Below are 24,911 nucleotides of genomic sequence, written 5' to 3'. Positions count from 1 at the left end.
GCAACCACAACATATAGATCTAAGACCAAAAGTTGGTTCAAAACAGCTAGCAGTGAAATGTAAAATGCTTTCGATCATAAATAATGATAATAATGGCAGACATAGCTGAAAAGACCCATTGCGAAGGTACTGAAAATTTCATTAAAAGAATTAATTCTATTGCATAAGTATCTGAAAATTACATCTCAATGGATAGTTAAACAAGTAAGCATCCAACACATACCAAGTGTATTGTGTATGTATGCCTGCAGTATCTATAGTAGAGAATGGTGCAAAGAATGCCACAAAGCATTACATATATGCCTGCAATGCCTATGGTTCTACTCCAAGAAATCTTTATCAGCTTTAGGAATGACATAACACATTCAATATAAAGAATACAACATGACACAGGTCTGATTCATTCTACTCTTCAATTTTCTTCTTGGCTTCCTTCATATACTCCTCCATTTCATTCAACCACAGGTCTGCAAACTCACAATTCTTCCAAGCCTCAAACCATGGTCCTCCACGAGTATAGTGTATTGCCTTGGGGAAAGTGGTGGAATCATTCTCAACAACCTTGTTATGGCCCTCAAGAAAATTCCAAACAAATGGTATCGATCCAATTTCGTCATCCTCAAGCCACTGAAACCTATGAAGAAAAGCACCTGTTTGTGTATTCACTACCTCCGGAGTCAAAACCTGGTTCTTGGGATGTCCGCAATTGTAAAGCACCATAGAAGACCAATTCTTCCTTGGATACACTGTTTGAACTGCCCCATCCATTTTGGTCGACTCTTTTGGGGCATAGTCATGCTGAACACACATAATAGCATATTTTTCATCGATCAAATCCCTCAATTGCTTAATGTCTGTCAAGTACAGAAAATCACAGTCCACAAACATTGCCCAACCCTCATAATTGGCCAAGTATGGAGTCAAGAATCGAGAAAATGAGAACTCAGTGCTCTCAAACTTGCCTCGTTCTCGCCAATATAAACCGCTCTTTCTTAGATCCGACTGTATTATTGGTATAATCTCAACGGGGATTGAGGACCGCTTCAAGATCGAACGCCGACACACCTCATAGGCAAGATCCTCGCGTGGATCATAACCCACGAAGATCTTGAAGGGCTTGTTCACATCTCCTCCATTACAAGTCACGGAGTGAACGTTCCCGTTTCTCAAACTCATCTCGGCAGAAAAATGAAAAATGTTACCCCACTGTTCAGAATAACAAAACAATTCAACGTTTCGGGAAAACAATGAAACGACAAATATGATGGAAAATTTCAATCAACAATAAATACGAAGAAAGGTACTCTTTTCTTTGGTTTCCGATAAATTGGAGGAAGATAAGAGAAAGGAAAATGCGGACACTATATTCCTTGATTTGGCTTAAAAATGGCAAATTGAACAGAACCCAATTATCGATTCCATGTCAATTGCTTTCAACCTTAGTTTTTCGAGTTCCAATTAACAAGAAATCAATGAATTTTCAGAAGTATTTTCTTTTGTTTTCCTCCAGTTAATAGGTAACCGGACAGAACAAACTGCAAGAATTGGTGTAAATGAGCATAAGATTATTCGGTGATTGGCATTGCAAAAAATTGAATAATTAAATATCGAATCTAACCAAGGAAGTCAATGATGGAGAACACCATACATAATTAGCCAACTGCTAACAGAGAAAGTGTAGCAAAACTAAAACCTAAACACAATGGATACGCAAAGAACAACACAATTTTAGGAGAGAGTACCTAAAGATCGAAAATGCGAGGTCTTGAAGAAGAAAAATAACCCGAATTTGTTTCTAGTTCTTCCTTGGACTTTCTTCGACTTTCTAGGAAAATGTGATCCAAGAAAATTCTACCCTGATCTATTTATGGGGCATCGAGAGAGAGACCGACAGACAGAGAGAGAGGAACGAGTGTAAAAGCGAGGATTGAGCTGTGACGCGCAGGGACACGGTTTACACAAATTTGTAGTAAAACAATCAAATAAAGCCCATGGTTTGACCGTAAATTTGAAAAATTCTATTCATCTTCGTATATTACATTTTAATTTAAAAAAAAAATATTTACAATTATAAGTTATGCTATTACTATATAATCTTTTTAATAAAATAAATAAGATATAAGATATATATAAAAAATTAATTTTTTAATAATGAGTTACATATTTTTTTAAAGTGATTATGTTACTTTTTTGCACTTTATTATATGTAAAATTACTCATTTATTTATTTATTTATTTATTATTTTTTTAATTTTATTTTTTAAAAATTAATTGAATTCTTCTACTTATCATTTATATACCACACATTTAATAAAAAAAAATATAATATGTAATGTGTGAATATGAAAAGTAGATCTATAAATTTACCATTAAGTTGCTCACAAATTTGTAGCTGAGAAAACAATCACCTGAATTCAAGGGATTATTATAATAATTTATAATAATTATTATAGATTTTTTTATACATTATTTTTAAGAATAATTTTACATATAATCGTGAAGTGCGTAAATATCGCATATTTGCTTTGAAAAAAAGTTAGGTATACTATTAAAAAATTATTTATTTTCATATATATGTATATGTTATTTACGTTTTTTAAAGCGATAATGCGACAATTACACAATTCACAATTTCAAATATTTTTTCTCTTTTTTTAAATTGTATTCTAAACTTTAACCTTTAAAATTGACACATTCTTCTTCTTTTTCCTTTTTTTAACTATCAAAACACTTGGAATATGCATTCTCTATTCAAAATCTTTCTAAAAGGATTGCATTAAGTTATCCATTTTTAATCTATTTTAACAATTATAATGGGACAATATTGCTATTTGCCTTTTGTGTCCGTTGTAATTAAGATGGCAAATATACAATACTACTCGATAAGCAACTCGAGTTAAGCTCAATTTGTTTATTAAATAAGTTATTCTTAAATTTAAAATTATGATAATTATTAAACGATACCACTCATACAAAGCTAAACTCAACTTGTGAAAGTTCGTATAAACTCTAATAACTTTGTATTTGCTGTTTCTTACAATATTATTTCTCAATATATAATGAGAATATTTAAAATATTCAAAAAGATTATAGTAAATCATATTTTATAATACGTTGAGAAAAAAAATCATATTTATAATACTATATATGTTACTTAAGTCCTTATGAATCCAATTGTTAATATATGTATATACAACATAAACAAAGATATTAGTCAAATGTTAAATCTTTTAAATAAAGTTATAAAATACAATATAAATAAGAGTCGGGCTACTATACCGGCCAACTCTTACTGCTGGGAGTGCCGCCCAGTTCATTTTTTTTTAAATTTTCTTTTCACATTTTTTAATATATTTAAATATTTTTAAAAAATAAAAAATATATATACTAATATACTTAAAATCACTTCCTTAATTACTAAGTAATAAAATATTTTTGCCGAGCAGCACCGACTTTGTAAAGCATTCAAAATTCACCCGAATATTAAACGAGTGATTCATGAATGTAAAATCCAAGTTGATAAAAAGTTTCGACTTTGACTCGTATCATAATAAGAATTAAATAAATAAAATTTGATCACTCACTAATCATTCAAACTTGACTTGTTAACATCTCTCATTGTAATAGTTTAAAATGTAAAATGCAAAAAATGTGATTTAAGGGTATAGAATAGTAGTTTTTTAAATTATTGCTTATAAACGTTTTAAATGAGAAATAAAAATAACGATTTATAAATTTTGTAATTATTATTATTTTTTTATAACAAGCTTTCCATTAACCGAATCAAACATTACCAACAATGTTTATCAATCCAAATAATAGACATTATAAAATCAGGATATAAGCCCTCCCACACACTTAGATCATCAACATTCTAAGCATGCTTTATTTATCAGAAGGACGAATATGATTAAATGATTGTTGTGCTTGAGATTTATCAAGTGAGAGATTTAAGAGATTTATGCTTATTATGCAATCTAGATAGATTGAGATTTTATCACGTATAACAGTTGCAAAAAATGTTTATAAGCTTTATTTGAGAGAGAGAGAGAGAGAGAGAGAGAGAGAGAGAAGTTGAAAAATGCTCTTAAGAGCAGTGAATTTGTCTTACCATAGATACATGAACATCCATGTAAAACTTTAATTACATGTCTCACTACATATTTTATTAATGAAGATTGAAAAATACACAAAATAATTAACAACTTTTGTAAGGTAGAAAACTATAAGGGTGAGACACTTGATAAGAAAATTGAAATGTATTTGCTTGAGTAAAAGAGACAAAAAATATTTACAATTACACTCGATAATACAAATTCAAATGATATGGAAATTTATTATATAAAAAGAAATATGAAGAATAAAAATGATACTATTTTAGAATATGAGTTTTTGCATATGAGATGTTGTGCTTATATGTTGAACTTAATTTTTTAGGATAGGTTGAAAAAATTAGACCAAATCAATTACAAGAATCAGAGGGGTTGTGAAGTATGTGAAATCTTCTTGACAAAGATGTAGCATGTTTAAAAAATGTTATGAAAATGAGGATATTACGTGTAAAATTTACGTATGCTTAGATGTTGGAACTCCCTATATGATGTTGGATAGGGCTGAAAAGTTTCAAATAGTATTTTAATTGTTAGAGGAGGAAGATTTGGGATATGTTAAGAGTGTTGGAGATAAGGATAATGAGGATGATGATAACGGTATTAGTAAGTTGAGTAAGGGAGTAGTATCCAAGTTAGGCCTCCAAAAAAGGACGATTGGACTAGTAGTAGGTTGTTTGTAAAGTTTCTTAAACTTTTTTATGATGCAACTTTGCCTTTCTTGGGCACCAATTATGTCACTTATAATTTTTTTTTCTTAGAGCTAAAGACAATTCAATATGCAATTAATATGGAGTGTGTGAAAGGATTGCATAATTTGAGGTCAATAGCATGTAATATGAGGTCTAAATTTGAAAATTATTAGGACAATGTTGAAAAACTGAATCCCTTGTTATATGTTAGGTTGGTTATTGATCCTCTATATAAATTGTGATATCTTGAATCTTATTTCAAAGAAATATATGTTAATAATAGTTTGATTGTTGTTATGTTGATGGACTTGGTTAAAGATGCATTGACTTGTTTATACAAGAGTTATTGTGAAAATGATGGAGATGATGTTGGGGCATAAGTTTAAACTATAAGCCAATAAAAAGAGGGGCTAGTACTACAAGTTCAACTAATTGGTTAGAAGATATGAGATCATTTAAGTTGGCTCAATCCAAGAAGCGTTTGGAGTTAGAAAAATCTTTAGAAAGATAAATCCGAAGTGGAGAGGTATTTGTCTAAAAAACATGTGAAGAAGATGATACTAAATTCGACTTATTGACTTAGTGGAAGGTTAACTCTATTAGATACCACTTGCTTTCAAAAGTTGCACGATATGTTCTTGCAGGTATGGTATCTATAGTGGCCTTAGAGTCGACTTTTAGCATAACGATCATTTCCGCAATAACTTATCTACACTTATGGTAGAAATCCTTATTTGTGCATAAAACGGGCTCCGTTCTTCTTCCACCCCGATTAGCATTCACAGTTTAATGGATGATGTTGAGAATTTTGAGAACTTTGATACACGTATATAACCTCTTGCTCCTTTTTTTTAATGTCTCTATCTTGTATATTATATTTTGAAATTGTTTTAATTATTATGCTTTAACTTTTTCTTTTTTCTTTTTTTTTTGTTTTTTTTGTTTTTTTTTTGTGTAGAGCTCATGAAAGAAGTTGAAAGTTCTTCAAAACTTGTTTCAGTTGTTGGAGATGATTAAGGTGAGTAATCTTTTTATAGTTTTTTCCCCTCAAAATTTTTTATAGTAAATTCATGTAATTAATTAATAACTTTTAATTAGAATTAGCAATTCTTTTGATTTATTTGAATAAAATTACAAGGTTTGTTTGAATGGACTATTGGAGTTAGCCTATTTGGGCAGGATGTATTGTTGTAATCCTTGTTTACTCTAGACTCTTGGTAATGTATGCTTGTTTTGTGTAATCTAGACTCTTGATAAATGTATTTTTATTTTTGTTTTGTAATTTGTTGGTGAAAGTGTAGTCATTTAATTATGCTTAATTTATTTTGCTGGAAGAATCTTTATATTGCTTAATTGATTTTGCTGGAAAAACCTTTATTTTATTGAAGTTTGTTGAACCTAGGAACTGAATTGAGTGAGATGATGATTATGTCTCAGGGTAGCACAGGAATGCCATATCAGGCATGCACTTTGAATGCCATGAGGTTATGTGGTTCTTTTAATGGACAGAATGTGGGCCATATGAGGCATGCGCTTTGAATATGCTCACAAAAGCTAACAATATAATTCTCTTATAAGAATCAATTATTTAACTCATTCTAACAAATTTCAACCAAATATATGATGAAAAGGTTATCTAAAGACAACTCGACTAGTGCCTAAAGATGGATTTATACTTTTATCAACTCTATTTTTCCTTTATCAATCAGATCAACAACCTAATGTTGGATCATATAAGTAAAGTGAATCTAAAGTCCTATGTTAAGACTCATACTATATGAACTCAATATATTTGGCAGTCATATTATCAATATTCTCTTCTAGTCTTCAAATGAAGAGAGAATATTGTTATATTACTATCACACTAATTATGAGGATCTTATATTCTAGTCAATTTTAGGAGTCACTATCACTAATGATACACCTTCATTCAAAGGTATACTCACACTATGTTTAGTGATATTTCAAAAAAAAAAAAAATGAAAGTATTAATATTAAGGGAGGGTGGGATAAAACATTATATCCAAAAAGTAAGTATTAATAAAATCCATGATACCCTACTCTTGCCGAAAATACGAGTAATTTTTTTAACTCAACCAAAAAATATTCAAGCTTAGATTTTCTATATTTATATCTTGAGTTGAACTTACATTTACACAAATTAATCATACAATCACTCAGTTTTACTAAAAGGTGAATGAATTTAGGGGAGTTTGGATAACGAGTTGAGATTAGATGAAAATTGAATAAAATATTATTTTTAATATTATTTATATTTTAAAATTTAAAAAAATTGAATTGTTTATTATATTTTATTTAAAAACTGGAAAAATTATAATAATTAAATTAAATGAGTTGAGATATTTTCTGAATCCAAACAAGACTTAATCTAAGGACAACATATTTGAATTGAAGTTGCAAATCCATAATATATTAGTCTAGTCCAAATGTAATATATCAACTACTTTGTGCCATAATTCAATTATAACTCAATCATAAGGAAGTTATAATGTTGCGAGATAATTGCTCTCATAATATAGCTCATAACAATTGACTACAGGAGATGGGAAATTGTTCCTTTTTTTTATTCTTCAATTCACTATAGAAGAGAGAGATTTTTACAATAAGTTATCTTAGCCTAAAACCTATGTTGCATCAGTGCAACCATGAGCAAGCTTTTGTTAGGCACAATTCAGTTGTACCCAATTATTTAGAATTTGTCGTAGTTACCATGCAAATCTTCAAAGTACTTGGTATTATATTACTCTCAAATGGTGCTCATAAGTTTATATATATGCAAGGACCTAATTGCCCTTGCGAGAAAGAAAGAAAACTTGAGCAAGATTACTAGTACTAATACCACAAAGAGGTTCACTAATTATTTTTTAAATGAATGTGCCAATCGGGAATGTCCTTAACACTTTTACTACACATTCATATTTAATGGCCTCGATAACCAAATGTACTTGCAAGTTTTAGAGAGTATATGCTTATCTGTGTGTTCATCTAAGTTGTTTTAAGATTATAATGCTCAACCTTAAATATGGGAACAATTCATCTTTGTGTTAAAAAAATGTAACTTCCATTATTACCTAGAAAATCCTCAAAAGCAAAATAGTAGTTTAGTTCTAAGTTTTAGGTAATCTTTTCAACTATTATGAAAATTGTAGTGCATGCATTGCACTTACAATTTCACTTAGGGATTTTTAGAAGTTTTTATAATAATGATGGTATAAGGTTATCTGACATTTATAAGAATCGTCATTTGTTTCTAATTAGTGCTCATGGATGATATTAATGCGCCATAGAAATCATATACAGAATCTCTAGGCTTTCTTCTCGGTTATCTCAAAATTACTTTTCTATGTGCATTTAATTAAACACACATCTAAAAAATTTGTCATGTCAATCTAAATTGGAATAAAAATTATTAACATGCATCACAAGATTAAAAATACTAAGTTTCCTAATTATCTCTTGTGCCACAATACTCAATTATTAATTTCTAACTTTATTTTTACGCAAATTTATATCGTACATGAGATTAATTCCAAATCAACCTCAATCGTACTCTCACTAAGTTAAAATAAGTTTATTGAGATAGTTACATGTAAAAATAATAATTTCTTCTAGATTGAAGAAGTTCGTTTGGGCCAATCATAAATATCAACTATGCCTACTCAAACTACTTGCTTGTCTATTTTATCACATTCCAAAAAATCTGAAGACTAATTTCTAAAATCGGCCTAATAAATACTAGTGATGAAATAAGCTTATACAAATACATGCAATCATAATACATGTACGAAAAAATGGTTACATTTGGCCCAAATATTTTATATTCACAAAAAATAATAATGTAAGCAATTTATAATATAAAAGAAAATAAAATGCCTAACAAAAGTGATAAATATGATCTCATAATATCATGACATGCATGTATTCGGTATCTATAATCACAACAAAAAAGTATTTGCGAAATTAATATATATGTGTGGCATAACTATTAGTTGAATATATTAAAAATATAAAAAAAGTTAAAGCAAAACATTCTAACTAAAAACTAAGCTCAATGGTTGATCTCATGGACATGGTGTAAGAAGTCTTGAGCTTAAAATACTATCAAGCATTTTTGCCCCAATTAGACTCAAAGAGAACACAAAGCTTGGATGGGCTATGTGTTCAATGCACTGGGTTGCAATCCTTGGCCCAGACATGCACTTTAACAAGTCCATTGTCAAAAAGTGTATCATGGGCCCTCTAGTTGGACCTCAAAAAATGGTCTAACCATTAACAAAAATTTAAGTCTGTTCTTTTTAATATAGCATACTAAACCGAAACAAAAAGCTTGCAAGCTGCCCTTCCAAGCGCCTAGCTCACGAATCACTGTCCTTGCGGTGTAGTCCACTTCAACTCAAATGTTGGGCTCCAAAAATAGACTTTTTTTGTTAATACATGGATACAAGCTAAGCCAAAATAAATTTAAAGATGTCCCAACTCATTTTGCAGCCCACAACCCAAATTCGTTTTTATTACAAACACAAATCATAATCTTTCATCTTCTTCCTCCCTTACTTCGGTTACTATTCAATATAACAGAAGGAGAAAGATTTGCATGTTACTATTGTCACCCAAGGTGTTGCGCCACCTTTCCAAGTAGCCCCACATGATGGAGAATCGTGAAACTTGCAATGCTCCTTTACGCATAGGAGAGGACAGTGCCTATGTCAAGGTGCGCATAAGTTTACCTTCAGTAGAGCCAGCTGCTTTCCATGGTGGGCGCAGCCCTGCGCTAAACACAATGCAATGCACTGTGTCTTTATCATGAGTGAGTACCTCAATGCCTCAGGTGCGAGCTGATACTTTTAGCCAACATTGCCCCTTGTGGTAGTGTGCAACTTGTGGTCATGTTATTCTATAAGGGAGTCCTGGCTTTCACCCTTCAAGGTTGTTGTATGCCCCTACCATGAGCATATGGCATTGCATGCTAGGGGTGGCAATTTGTGTTCGTATTACGTCAAGTCATCAGCATTCAACTATATGGATCAACCAAAACACAACCCATTATACTAAATAGGTTAGACCTTCAAACCCTAACATAACTCATTTAAATAATGGGTGACATGATAAGACCCATTTTGACTTGTTTAATATTTAATTAAAAATATATCAACACGACAAGACCTATTTCAACCATTCTTTTATGTAAATGGATTGAATTGACCCACATAATCCATTTGACCTGATTAACATAATTTCACATAAAAATTAAAGTCTATATTTATTAGTAGCCACAATATTTAAAAAAAAAACATTAAGGCTACCTACTAACCAAAAATTAATATAGGTCTTAAATTACAATTTCAACAATAAAAATATAAACATATTGATAAATACTAGTATTTCAGCCCAATAATAATAAAATTGTAGTTTTGGAATAAAATTTAAATGGGTTATTGCAGGTTGATCCCGAGTTAAGCGGGTAGACTCGTTTATTAATCATGTCTTAACAAGTCAATCCATTTTGACCTAAACCCATTTATATCAAATTCAAACATGCTGATTTTATATTGTGTTCGTATTAAATTCATGGATTGTGTTACATATTACCACCCCAACTTCATGCGGTACTCATTGTAGTTTCGCTGCACTCTCTAGGGTGTGCGATGCAAAGTGCATAGCACCCTTGCAGCACCACACCACTCTATGGCGTTGCAATAATGGTGAGCAACTTTGCATCACGTGGAAATAGTGATTGACAAATAAGCAATGAAATAACGTTGGCCAATCCCACCCACCATGCAACACCCTCAACTAAGCAACACCATAGACAACAATGTAATCGGATGGTGCTCACGATGTCGTGGAAGGACAAGGTTGCCTCTCATATGCTCTGTTGAGCAGCCCTTAATGGTGGTTGGACAGCGCTAGTCATCAAGCGGCGATGCTCCATTAGCCAAAATTATGCTGCCTTAAGCACATAGGAAGAAGACAAAATTCCAGCATACACCAATGGAGCCTCTAAAGAGAAATTGGTCAACAAAAAATTACAACAAAAAATGAAATATAGAACAAACAACTTAAGCTCTGATATCAATGTTAGAAATACTAATCAAAACACATATCGAAGTATTGTTAGCTTGAGTGGTAAATCTTGAATCTAGTATGGTTGTTCCATAGATTTTTTTTATAGGTGTTATTCGTCCGAAATCATCCTTGTTGATGGTGAAGTGTGACCAAAGCAACACTCATATACTTTATATTCTAAATATTGAAACTACAGAAAACTATACCTGAGAAAGACTTCTAATTTATGCCAAGAATAACCCTCTAACTGTAACATTTGGCTGACCATAAAAGGCCAACCATCAAGGCCCATAAAGTGGCTATTAAGCCACTTCATATGCCAATTGGGCACATAAAGAGCAAGGGGCACCCCTTTATGACAAAGTTGAATTAAACTACTATATCCTCTTGTCAAGTTTTATAAAATTTCTTGGAAGTTTAAAGTTTGAACGGATAGACAGGTAGTAATAAGATCAAAATCCCTTAAAATATTTGATCTAAAGTGAAAAATAGACACATATATCCCATCCAAGAGGACAGTAGATCATTGGCTCTCAAGTTCCAACTAGATTTGGAATTCTTAAAGTTCTCTAGAGCGAGTGATAAACACATAAAAGAATATAATAATATTTATTGAACATTTTTAATATCGGTTATTGTGAGATATCTCCCTTTTTTTTAAACTATTTAGATTAAGAAACTATCTCATCTTATCTAATTTAATTTCATAATTACAAATTTCTCAAATTTTCACACAAAATATAATAAATAATTCAACTTTTTCAAATCTCAATTCAATTTTTTCAAATCCCAAAATAATAATAATATTAAAAATATATTTTAACAATATTTTATTAAATTTTTATTTAAAACTATCTCATCTCATCTCACTATTCAAACAAATCTATCTTTAAAAGTTATTATAAGGAGATTTGGATGATCATCTGCAACTTCATAGTGATCCACAGGGCCTTATTCTCTTGTAAGATAAATTGTAGGAAAAATAAAGAGACACAATTGCCTAGTGTTTGTCTTCTTTCTTCTTGTGGGGTTGTGAAGTGATGTGAACCAAGGTGATGTTTAAGAAGCCCATGCATTGGTGGGCTTTGCTTTCAAAAATGAAGGTTGGATCATGTTGAGAGAATAAAAGATCTCTTTTGGGAGCAAATTAGAACATTTGAGTTTTACTCTGGATAAACTATTCAATATTGCTCATAGTTGCATTTTATTTATTTACAATATCTCATGCAACAGTAAGTTAAACACCTAAACCTGGTACCATGTTGTGTAATTTATATGCGAGGAATAAATATTATGTTTGATTATTCAATTACAAACTATTAGAAAAAAGCTCCGACTGAAAACTATGTTCCAAATTTGGTCTAGTCTCTGTTATCATATTAAATCACTGATTGTTTTTGTTGATGCATAAAAGCCTATGTCTACGAATTGTTTAAGGGCGATATATACTATATTTAGTGATTTTACAATCTCTTAAGACTTAACTTTGTTATAAATATAATGAAGGAAATAGAATTGAGGAGAGGTGGAAGAAGATATCATCCCTATAGAAATTTGGAGAAAGAAAGTCTCACGAGACGAGTGTAGAGATTATATTCCCATGTTTGTAGAAGTCACCTCCTTTTATAGAGGTCTTATTCATTCTTTTGAGTAACTAAGTCCTATTTACTTTATGTCACTTTCACAATTTAGTATGTTAATCAACCATTTTTTTGCTTTATCTCTTCCTTTGTTCTATATCTAATGATAGGCTTCTAACGGACTGGATCTTAGTTCATTTTATAGCCAACCGTTCTAAAAATTTAAGTCCATAAAAAAAAAAGAATTTTAATCATTTGACTAATATTTTAGCATCGTAATGGGTCAAATTGTTCTAGTTCATAGGCCTTGCTAAGATTTGCTAGTAATGTGCAATGTTCTTACAGAAGTTCACCTTATCATAAGCAGTATTTATTAAAACTTCATCACTTAATTCCAACCCTTTTCATTTCAGAGTTCCATTGAACATCTTTTCTAAACCACTCATTAACTAAGAAACACGACCCAATTAGATTGTTTTTTATGCTTCAAATTGTACTATCTATTTACTGCTTCTATACAAACTTTTAAATCTGGTCGTAGGAATGATTGGCAAGCAAGCAATGATGGTTGCGTTGAGAGGATGGATTGTTGTGGTTTAGTCAGATATGATTGTGTTGAGTTTTTTTGGATAGTACAACTAAATGGGTTAATGAGTGTGAAAAGGGTAGGAGTGAGAAGTGAGAAACAGCTAAGCCAACCCCATAGCCATACTCATTCATTCTTCCTCGATTATGTCATCCTCTCACTCCCCATTTTCTTGCTTTCTTCATGTGAAAATGTGGAAAATTAGATTGAAGAGAGGGTTTTATGAAATGATATCAGAGATGTGACTAACTTCAATGCCATTGCTGTATGTTGGCCTAAATACCTACCAATAAATTGGTCATCTTTTTTCATGACCTTTAATTGAAAGTGGGAAGTCTTCCAATATCTAAAACAGGACAACTTGCATTGAAAGATCTGTCTCCTCTACTGTAGTAGGGCTATTGATAGATCCTTTATTTTCTTGGTTGCTATTGAGATTTTAAAAGAATAAACATGAAAGGAGTGGTTTGGCTATACCATACCTCATATCTTGACAACTCTCTAAATCAAATCTCTTGATTAGGATTCAAATTTCTAAATATGGATAATAATCAAATCAAACTATTAAGTTGATATGAAAATTCATCAAACATACATGTATATATACAACCCAACATCACTAGATATCGGATATGATGACAAATTGTCTTATAGAGTGGTCCATAACATTTTTCGTTTATTTAGTTTTTGTGTGCGGTTGGTCCATAAGATGGAGTTTTAATGCATATCCTTTTAAAATGCTTCATTGAAGATATCCGAAAATATTATATGGACCCAAATAGTGCTCGATCATATTCATTATAAGAATCTTTTCTTTTTCCATCATATTGAGCTTCGAGTTTCGAAGTGTAAAGTAGATTTACGTATCACATAAAACTTCGTTAATTTATAAGTTTATTTTTATAAAATTTCTTTATAATTATAGCACTTCCAACATTAATCTTCTAAAAACCGGAAAAGAAACCCTCCTTTTCTAAGCAGTGATCAAATAAACCCGAGTAGTTAGATGGGCAATTTCCCATGTCTCCATGCATGCAGTTCTCCCCCAGCTGGACAGCTTTGTCCCCATTTCCTAGATGGAAGGGTAAAAAACCAAAAATGAAAACCCCCCCTTCCTCATCACCACACCGCCAAGAACATGTGATACTAGGTCCACATACCCTTGCACATGGACATGGATTGTTAATGTCACTATTCTGCCTTGTATTCCATCTTAAATAAAGCAGAGCTAGCTTGATCATTTATTGCTCAAACACTGCTTTTATGGAAATAGTGTTTTGTCCATTCTACCAAAATAAAAAGGGAAAAACCCATCTTCTGCTAATTTGATGATAAGTCCTTGAGTCTGTATATACGTGTACTCACTCCTAAAACGAGAGAAGCATGCATTATCTGTATTTATTTATTTTTCTCCCAAATTTTCAAAAGTGGGTTTCATTTTTCACTTTAGCTAGCTGTACTAGTTTTGGGTGGCTAATGGCCACTAGTCATGGTTGTTGAAAGGTCAATTTACTCTTTTCGTAGACTGTCTTACTTCCTCCACACAACTTGGGTTGGAAAGAACATGTCATTTTGCAGATTTTAAAGATAGAGTAGAAGAAGTTCTTCATGGTGAAGTAAAATGGTGAAGAATCTTTGCGTTTATGCCTGTGGGGTTTCAAGAGGTTAAATCTTAAAGATTGGAAACTCTTTTGTGCTCTCAGGAGGTTATACTCAAAAGATAAATCCATATGAGATAAGAAGAATAAGTGACAGGCTTTGGTTTTTCATTACTGTCTGGGTTAGGATTTGAGGGCTTTACAGGGTTCTCAGTTGCCAGCTTGTAAATGACATATGAGTGTGTATGTGTAATGTTTAATGTTGTACTCAAATAGGCAAGTCCAATCTTGTACCTACAATTACGAACCCTCATTTGTGGCATAACTTGCATCACAAAGCGTTGTCTCCCATGACATTTACAAATCATACCAAAATTTTCCAAATTTTGAAGTACATCATCTACTGCCATTAAGATGCCAAAAGATGCACCAAACCATTTAGGACTACTTTTGGGCTCAGTTCTTCCCATGACACTAATATTTGGCCAAAATAACTCTAATTTTTTAGAGCAAACCATTGTCTATGTACCTTTTATAGATAAAAGAGTATACTAATAACTAGCTTGCTAATAGAAATAAAAGTCTTGTGCTCAGCTCTTATTGAAACTAGACCCTTTAGATGTGGGACATGTGTCTGCTAAAGCTCTTTTAAAAAAAACTCAAAAATTACAGGAAGATATGAATAAAGTTAGGTGGTATAAAGGTGGTGCTAAATTCAAGATTTGTGGTCCTAAGGATTATGAATGAATGGCCATAGTCCTAATATGCAGTTCCACATATACAATGATAGAGACACCTGAAAGTAGTGAAAGTTTTGGACCCGACTTTTTAATTTTGGCTTTTTTCTTTATTTTCTTCCCCATTCTGCCTTCTAATCTGTGAGCCCCCCTGGCCCCATCTCAGATGTCACCTACATTCCGGTAGGCAACCAGTTGGTTTCTTTTTGGTTTACCGGCTATTGGCGATATTGGGCCTTTGGGGATGGTCTCAAACCAGCCTATAACAAGTGGTTGTTGTCAGGTAAAGAGGTAGCAGTGGGTGGGTGAGGGGACAAATAATTAGGGTTTGAGAGGTTCTGCTAAGGCTACTTGATGTTGCATAGGATTGTATTGATGATGAGCATCGTAGGTGGAGCCAGGATGTTGGTCCAACAGTTTGTTTGTTCTTTTTTTTGGCTTCATGTCTATGTTGACATGCCTCAGTAATTATGAAGGTTTCTCTTTTTTTCTCAAAAAACAATGAACTTTAAATATTTCAGCAAAATTACATACTCAAACTATTGCTCTCTTTGTAATATAACGTGACTTCATTTTTGATTCATCTCTACTTTAAGAATAAACCCCATCCATTGAATGGTATTTCATACATCAAAGTGTGTTGTCTTCAAAGACCGTCGTAGATTTTGAAGTCTACTATAGTTGATCCAAATTATAATCTATTCTTTTTTACATCTATCTTTTTACTTTCATTTTTTATTTTCTTATTGTTAATTAAAAAAAAAGTTCGTCTCTTAGGTGTTTGTCTGTAGAGGTTGAGTTCTCTCTTTTTATGAAAAGTGATGTTGAATCTCTGTTTACGCAGATTATTATCTCTTAGACATTTGTCTGTAGAGAGTATTATCAATAGTGAAAATCAAATCAATGACAAAAAAAAAAAAATAGTATACTGGTAGAGCTCTAAATACATTATTTTAGTTTATGATATCATATTTAATATAGAGACATTCTAGAATGTATCCGGTTATAAATATAATTTTTTTTTTATAAATAAATGATGATAACTTTTCTTTAAAAAAATAATAAATAAAAGAAATTTGACAATGGTAGAACTTGACTTATTTAAACCCTAGTACATGGCAATAGGTTGAAAAAAACTACCCTTTCAACAAGTATTGAATGATATTTATTGCATTTCATGGCGAAATCTTGACTTCTATGGCTAATTCCCCCACTGCCAGTCTGGTCGTTTGGTGCCCAATTTCTATCATAATGGTATGTTGGACATTGGTTTGGCAATTTGTTGTTTGGGGTCAGTTTCTTCTCTAACATGATAATTAATTACATTTATTTGTTGAGAACATATTAAGATAAATTAGCATATTAAATATTTTTTTATTTTTATTTTTATTTTATATTCAAATTTGAAACTTCTTATATACATATGTACACTTTTAAGTAATATTTTTAATTTTTGTTATATACAAACTTTTATACATCTTACGGCTCTCCTCTACATAAATTCTGGCTTTGTCTCTGAAAGTGAAGTTTATCATATAAATTTTAAATTTATCTATTTTTTTCGTAAGGAATGTGTAGAATTTATACATTCTAAGATTGTAAATATCATTTCTCAATATTAAATTATATTAATTTATAATTTTTTTTATAAGATCGCTACATAAAAATAATACTCATCTTTATTAAATGAATCTATCAACTCCAAGAAAAGAAAAGAAAAGAAAAGAAGAAGAATCCATAAACCCGAACACAATCCCATCTTTAATGAGCTGTTAAACTTTGAACTCGATATAACGTGCTCCAAAATTCAAGTATCTTTGTCATTTACCATCTTCATTAAATGGATGTATCAACTTTTGCTGGAAATTTCTTAATCAACTAGCTAACTTAACGATCAATTGCATCCTCACTATAACATATATATACCTTTTCGGAAACTTTTTATCCCTAAAAGATTTTTTTTTTTTAAATATTTATGTTAGAGAAATGATATAGTTACAAAATTTTTTACAAAAACAAATTGATATAATTTCATGTAATACTGTAGTCTATCGATCTATTTTATTATAAAAATAACTTTACAATCTAACGTACTATATCAAGTTACGTCAATTTATATATTTACTTTTATAAAATAATTTTTATGATTTAAACATTTCTCTTATGTTATTACGGGCAAAAAATCTCTTAAATTTAAAAGATGATTATACCCAAGTTAAAATTTAGAAAAATAACCCGTGATAAAGTCATAATACGACGAATGAAAATGTAATCAACTCGTGTAAAACATTTGAAAATCATATCATTAAAACTTATGGTTTCTTCCTAATTAGAGACAATTAATAATTTGATCACTAAGCTCATCTATGTCTCTCCTTTAACTACAAAATCATTTATTGAAATACACATGTGTATTCATACACCTATATACGTATGGACAGACAGACAGAAAGACAGATAGACAAATGGATGTACATACGCACATACGTACATACATACCATTAAATAAATCATGTGTCATGCTAAATTTTAGAAATAAGAGAACTAAGGGGAGTGGGGACATTGCTTCATTAAAAATGGGAATTAGAGACCTTAATTAGCCCTAAAAAGGGTAATATAATTACAGATAACTGTTGTTATTATTATTATTATTATTGGATTAAGTAGAGTTTCCTTTATAATGTATGTACTCACTGTCACTTACGTTCATAAACTTTGACCAAGTACAAAGTGAGAGACCCCTTTTTTTTAAGCTTTTATTTTGGGTTGTCTTAAACAGCTTCATTGATTGGGAAGTAGATACATGCGTAAAAGACAAAAAAGCACACTTTACATTGAGTTAAGCAATTAAACACCACACAACGAACTACAGTTAATCTTGATTTTTCTTTTCTTTTTTCGCATTCTTGTTCATGTTGTGTATGTTAACAAGAGAACAAGGTAATAATTCATGAAGAAAAATACGGCTGCTTTAAATTTAGAGATAAAATGAGATAGTTTAGATAAAATATAAAAATTAAATAAAATTTTATTTTTTAATATTGTTATTATTTTAAAATTAAAAAAAATTAAATTATTTTTTATATTTTATGTAAAAATTTGAAAAAATTATAATGATAAGATGAAATGAGATGAAATATTTTCTAAATCCAAACGAGGCCTAATTATTGTCCAGATAGTGAAGTATTTTTATATAGTATTTATTAATTTTTTAATGTTGGTCAAATTTACATAGATAGTAACAAATGTTATATAATATCTCTACTGGAAAATAATTTGTTCAATTTTAATATGTACAAATTTTGTGTATTTGTTTTTAAAAACTAGGTAAATTTAAAATTCATTTTTTTAATAAAATTTATACACTCTACGAATTATCTTAAGTTATTCATGTCTACCTATCTCCAATTTATAGCTCTTAAATGAACTTGAGGAACGCGGCATGAAGAAATAAGTAAAAAAATAAATAAAGAAATAAATGAACTTGGAAATATTAAATGTATACAGATTTCTTTGGAATTCAGTTCATTTAATAGAAATGGTCTTAAATTTTATCCGAAAAAATCATAATAACCTACAAACCCTTTGAATCTCATATTACATAAATATTATTCTATAAATTAATATAATTTGATGTGATATGTTAGAATATAAAATTATTTTTATTATAAAATAGATCTAATAGATTTTATAAAATTATATTAAATTTATTTTATCTTTTAATATCTGTAGTAATTAAATTTTTTTTTTACTATTGACTTATAAATATAATTTTTTATATTAAAAATATAATATAAATGGATCGAAAAAATTATAAATACAAATTAAAAAAATTTATAATATTATAGAATGTTTATACGATCATGGGAGAGAGAATTGGAAATAAATGGTGTTGGATTACTTTAATTAACTATAAATTAAATTAAACCCAATTGAGTTAAGAGTAAGTAAAGTAGAAAGAGAGTCGAATGCCTCACCCAATAAAATGAGACCGAACCTTTGTCCCTTGGGGTTCTTCCACATGGTCACTGCCCCCCTTTCCCAACACACGATTTCAGACACACACGAACTTAGCAGCAGAGTGCGACACACTGAGAGAGCAAATCCAAATGGTTGACACAGGGGCTGATCCCTGTACCATGCTTTTCACTGCCTCAAGGGACCATTTTTGAGCTTTGTGGGTCTGGAGGGGAAGGTGTTTTTATAGGGATTAGTGCTAGTTAGTTGTGGGTGGAGATGAACAGTGGTGGGAGTGGTGGTGGTGGTGGTGGTGGTGGAGGTGGCGGTGGGAATGGTGGGGCTGGGACTGTGGTGGGGACAGGAATGGTGGCAGGGATGAGGTCACCTTTTACAGTGTCACAATGGCAGGAGCTGGAGCATCAGGCTTTGATCTTCAAGTATATGATGGCTGGTTTGCCTGTGCCACCTGATCTTGTGCTCCCTATTCAGAAAAGCTTTGAGTCTGTTTCTCATAGGTTCTTCCACCACCCCACCAGTAACTCTCTCTCTCTCTCTTCTCTCTCTTTCCTGATTTATTGGTTTGATTTGGTTCCTAGGTGTGTGATTTAAATTGAGGAATCTTTTTTCCCTTTTAACCTTAAAAACAGGTGCTTTGCGTTGTATTCATTCCTTTCTTTGCCTGTGTTGAGAAGCATAGAGAACGGTTTCAGACGATTTTTTTTTTTTTCTTTTCTCGAATATAAAAAAGAAGTTGTTTCTGACAGTTCAGAGGTTGAAGTGATCATTGATGTGCAGGGTATTTTTGTGTTTCTTAAAGGTTTTACAATCTATTTTATTTCATTTTTTGGAGTACAAATAACCGAAAATGGACATTTTCGTTAGTTTTCATTCCCATGTGGCAGATGAGGAAAAACCCGTGAAACCATGAAATTCATTGACTTAAAATTTAAGTTGGGGTTCTTCGACTATGCCTTGATCAATCAACTCATGGGTGGAAGCTTTCCTTCTATTTCTTTTTTTGAAAAAAAGAAATGTTGTTTCGTTTCATATGGTTTTGTAGTTAAATCACCAGAAGAAAAGATATCTGGTTGAGGTTATTGCAAATTGTTTCCGGAGGTTCTTTAGTTTGATTTCAATATTTCACTGTTAATGTTAAATGTTCTTAGTGCTTTTGGTTCTGTGCTTGTTGCTACCAAAATATATTATTTCCGAGGTCATTAATTTGTCCTACTTTCTCTATCATGTTCTTTTGCTTTTAATGTTGTTTATATCAGAAGATCTTTCTGGCTAATGCTATCCCCTTTCTTCATAAAATTTTTAATCATCCTCCTCATGATATCCAGGTATGGTAATGAAGTGTTATGTCACTTTAGGATAATGTGTTATTGTAAGCCGATATTTTTTTCCATTCTTTTTATGAGTTTTCAGAATCTGGTTAATGCTATTGATAGATAGCATATATAACGCTTGTGTATATTTTTCAGTGGGTTATTGCTCCTTCCACGGGAAGAAAGTGGATCCGGAGCCTGGACGATGCAGGAGGACTGATGGCAAGAAGTGGAGGTGCTCCAAAGATGCCTACCTGGACTCCAAGTACTGTGAGCGCCACATGCACCGTGGCCGCAACCGTTCAAGAAAGCCTGTGGAATCACAAACCATGACACAGTCATCATCATCTACTGTGACATCATTGACTGTTACTGGAAGCAGCAGCGGAAGCGGGAGCTTCCAGAGCCTACCATTGAGTGCCTTCGGTAATCCCCAAGGTGCCAGTTCTGGAACCAACAAGTCCCAGTATCATCTGGACTCCATTCCATATGGAATCCCAAACAAAGATTTCAGGTATCATATTGTCTGCAATTCTACTTTTTCTTCAGTTGCTTAGAAATGTAAGAAAAGAAAATAAATTAAGAGTTTTCAATTCATTAATTACATGAGAAAGGAAGTTATAAGGCTTTATGATTATGAAATTGAGATTTTAGTGGTTTGAAAAAATTGCTCCGCCGTTCTAATATTTTTTCCTTTTCTCTACCCATTGAAAAAATGTTTTTGTCTGTTTCTCTTAGTTTAAGAGTTCTAGTGCAACTATCTGTATTGGTAGACTCTTTGTTGGTCTTTAGACCAATTACTTTGGGCTAAAAATTGTGGAATTGCTTAGCTGTTAGAACAATCACATGATCTTAGTAATATTTGGGCCCATATCGTTGAAACTGAGTGGTAGGAATAAAACTGGGGACTCCTGCCCTCTGGGGTAATGAAGATGTTACAGACACTTCTGAATTTGCTGTCAGATCCAGGGTTCTGGGCCCAGATGTTTATAAGGATATATCTCTAGCGAGTTTTTATGTTTTTACAGAGGGAGATGGTGCTTGACATTGTTTTTTTTTGGTCTGGGTCTTTGTTTTCTGTTTTTTCTGTAAAATTTATTCTAGAGGTCAGACAACCATTCGAAATGGTTCTCAGCATTCCTATGTCTGGAAAGATTTCTGCTATCTTCAGTTGCTTAATAAAGAAAATGACGGAAATGATAGGCCTACTGGTTTTGCAGAATTGTTATGTCGGAATCTTGCCTCATATATGTTGAAGCAATATTGCCTCATATATTTTATTTATCAAAAAAAATATATGTTGAAGGAATGTTGTGAGTCCTTTCCTGAATTTTGGTGGTTTAAGGATGGTTTCATTTATTTTTTGAAAGGTAAAAGATTGGTGGTTTAAGGATGTTTATAGAGAGTTTAGAACTTTTGAGCATGATTACATATAAAAAAAAAAATTGAGGTGAGTTTTGCGTTTGAGAGAGGTGTGTTTTTTGTGTTTTGGAAAGTGGTGGGGGTCCACTTAAAGTGTTCAATTTATTTATTTACTTTTTCTAAAGTGGTTCTAGTTCTTTTTGGGTTCTTGTGAAAGTGGTGGGGCCCACTGATGATTAAATGAATTTTTTTCTGGGAGATAAAAAAGTATTTTGGGTGTTAAACATGTTTGCTTTGTAAATTTAAGAAAGGTGAACATTTTTCCGATTTGTAAAAGTAGTCTCCCTTTCAATTTAGTGCCTGCCATATATCAGTCAGCCTATATTTTCATAGTCCAAGCTTATGTTTTATTCCTATACGTGATAATTCTGCCTGCTGTTGCCTATCTTCCTTCTTTGATACACAAAAATATCACTTTAGGAGAGCTTTTGCCATTAAAATTGCTGTTGGGTCTTGTGTTTGCTGGCCCCATTCATGAAGTTGTATGGCAGGAGTTAGATCGAAATCTTTCTGCCATCTGGGATGGATATGTTGCATAAACTTTATGATTTTCTGCGAGGCTCAGGCTTCTGGGCCCTGATGTCCATGTCCATAAGGATGTTCTCTTGAAATCGGTTTTTTTTGTTGTGTTTGTTTTTCAGCAATAATCTTTTTGGTCTGCTTTCTTGCTTACTGTTTTTCTCTGTTAGCTTAATTGCAGAAATCTGACAAGCATTCTGAAATTGTCCTGTGCCTGCCAATTAATGGCATCTTATTGACTCTCTGCAGTCTCCATCAAAAAAGAAATATGGGAAGGGTGGGCTCCGGGGTTTTGCAGAGATTTTATGTTAAAAGGATAAATAGCTTCCAGTTGAAAATGGGAAGTGACTCTTTCATACTTTTGGTCATAACTTTGCCATACCGTTTTCAGAACTTTGGCCTGTAACTACAAAAATTACTTTCTATCTTAATGTTCAACTTTATAAACGACTACGGTGCAGTATATTATATCTCCTCTGACCTAATCCATATTCCTTTTGACCTTTTAAAAGCCTTTTTTCCTTATTCTTTTTATTGTATTTTCTTCTCATTTGGTTGATAAAAAAATATTATTCGGTTTATATTTAGTGGAAATGTTTAATATTTTTTTAAGAACCTGTATATCTTATTATGGCAAGATGTCCTCAGTTTAATGGAGAAGTTATGCAATAAAAAATGGAACTTCTCTCTTCCCTCATGTGTGGAACTCGTTTGAGACCATTGTTCCATAAGATTGTATTTTCAAAGGACCACAGGCCCACAAATATTACCCTTTGCACCTTCTGATAGTTCCAGTGCCGCAGTGCCTCCTTCACCTTTCTGCTATCTGAACCTTTTGATCTATATTGTCAATGCTTTCTATCAATTGTTAGCTTGAGAACTCATCACAGTCACTGATGCAGTAATGCATAGAGGAATCTAATTACCAGGAGTCCTCATTTCTTGTCTTGAACCTAACGTAAGGATGCGTTTATAGATTCAATTTTGAATAAAACAACCTGGTATGGATCCCACAAGGCTAAATTTCATTGTCATCTTAAATCATAGGCACTCAATCAGGAGTATTTTCACTCTTTTTCTGATTTTATACCAATCTCTCAGAATGTATTGCTTTTTACTTTCTAGGTTTCCTACTAATTTTCAAGAAATTATTTTTTGAAATATAATTTCCAAGGAAAATTTATTAGATCAATAATCTGTCTCTTTATTAATGAGAACGTACAGGTACCTTCAGGGACTTAAACCTGAGGTGGGCAGCAAGCATAGTTTTTTCTCTGATGCATCGGGAAGTAATAGGAATCTACAGATGGACTCACCTTTAGACAATACATGGCCTCTGTTGCCATCCAGAGTCGCCACATTTCCCATATCAAAATCGAGTGACAATTCCATGTTGCAGAATGATTATCCCCAGCACTCTTTTTTCAATAGTGGTTTTGCCTCTGGAGAGCCTGTGAAACACGAGGGTCAGTCTCTTCGACCTTTCTTTGATGAGTGGCCTAAAACCAGGGACTCTTGGTCTGGTCTTGAGGATGAGAGATCCAACCAGACTTCATTCTCCACGACGCAGCTCTCGATATCCATTCCAATGACTACTTCTGACTTCTCTGGAACGAGTTCTCAATCTCCACATGGTGAGTTTCAATTGAGGAGAATGTTTCCTGCAATTTCCATCTATTCTGAACTCTATCTTGAAATTGTGTTGCAGATAACTGAGAGGATCATGGTTTTGGAATCTTCTGCAGCTGTACCATTCAAGGCCAGACAAGTTGTAGCCAGTTGACCCGAGCAATGCCCAAAGACTCCCTTGAAATTTTTCATTCTCCTTGGTAGCTCTATGGTTGTGGGTTTTCTGCAAGGCTGTTTGTGTAAAACTACGTTTACAAGCTCAAGCTATGAATAAGAAAGAACTGCCCGGTAGTTGGGAAATCCAGAACATTGTGGTTGTGTTGAATGAAACAGCAACAATTCTTGTCTTGCCTTTGATCACTCACTTCCCATATCTAAATGATGATGTTCGATTTTCATCCAATACTGTTCTTATGATCTTAATTCCCTTTTCACCATAAGTTTGGAAACTGAAAAGGTCATCAGGAGAGAAAAATGTTAGTATCGGAATGTTTGGTTTAACACAATTTTAAGAAAACTTGCATTAACCATTGCAAAGCATTGTTCCATGTTATTATATATCATCCTTACCAATAAAAGGAAGGATGATATTATGATATCATCCTTACAAAAATACCCTCCATTTCAAAGCAGACTTGTAGAAAGTTGTAATGGAGTTATATCT

At 32.1% G+C, this 24,911-nt stretch overlaps 2 protein-coding genes across 3 annotated transcripts; one reads left to right on the top strand and one right to left on the bottom strand.

Moving 5' to 3' along the window:
• Positions 1-118: 118 nt before the first annotated feature.
• LOC122314304 (protein CDI-like) lies at positions 119-1,940 on the bottom strand. The gene is made up of 2 exons (XM_043129806.1): positions 1,743-1,940; positions 119-1,206 (listed from the first exon to the last, which is right to left on the bottom strand). The coding sequence occupies exon 2, from the start codon at positions 1,174-1,176 to the stop codon at positions 406-408; it is 771 nt and encodes a 256-aa protein (XP_042985740.1). The 5' UTR covers positions 1,177-1,206; positions 1,743-1,940; the 3' UTR covers positions 119-405.
• Positions 1,941-19,403: 17,463 nt separating this feature from the next.
• LOC122314223 (growth-regulating factor 4-like) lies at positions 19,404-24,650 on the top strand. Of its 2 annotated transcripts, none has more exons than XM_043129650.1 (4): positions 19,404-19,884; positions 20,834-21,191; positions 23,834-24,252; positions 24,327-24,650. In XM_043129650.1, exons 1-4 carry the CDS (start codon positions 19,626-19,628, stop codon positions 24,332-24,334), a joined length of 1,044 nt encoding a protein of 347 aa, XP_042985584.1. In that variant the 5' UTR covers positions 19,404-19,625; the 3' UTR covers positions 24,335-24,650. The 2 variants fall into 2 exon arrangements, with proteins under 2 accessions (XP_042985584.1, XP_042985585.1); XM_043129651.1 differs by having other exon boundaries at positions 19,406-19,884; positions 23,843-24,252.
• The last annotated feature ends 261 nt before the right edge of the window (positions 24,651-24,911 follow it).

The sequence above is a fragment of the Carya illinoinensis genome, chromosome 6 (assembly GCF_018687715.1).
Source record: "Carya illinoinensis cultivar Pawnee chromosome 6, C.illinoinensisPawnee_v1, whole genome shotgun sequence".
Lineage (NCBI taxonomy): Eukaryota > Viridiplantae > Streptophyta > Magnoliopsida > Fagales > Juglandaceae > Carya > Carya illinoinensis.
This window is presented reverse-complemented; position numbering and strand designations above follow the sequence as displayed.

Bases quoted from the DNA above. Each gene is read 5' to 3' on its own strand.
- LOC122314223 (XM_043129650.1), top strand. From the start codon at position 19,626: ATGAACAGTGGTGGGAGTGGTGGTGGTGGTGGTGGTGGTGGAGGTGGC. The intron at 19,885-20,833 runs GTAACTCTCTCT...TATATTTTTCAG, and splicing joins GTTCTTCCACCACCCCACCA to TGGGTTATTGCTCCTTCCAC. The intron at 21,192-23,833 runs GTATCATATTGT...TTTATTAATGAG, and splicing joins ATCCCAAACAAAGATTTCAG to AACGTACAGGTACCTTCAGG.
- LOC122314304 (XM_043129806.1), bottom strand. From the start codon at position 1,176: ATGAGTTTGAGAAACGGGAACGTTCACTCCGTGACTTGTAATGGAGGA.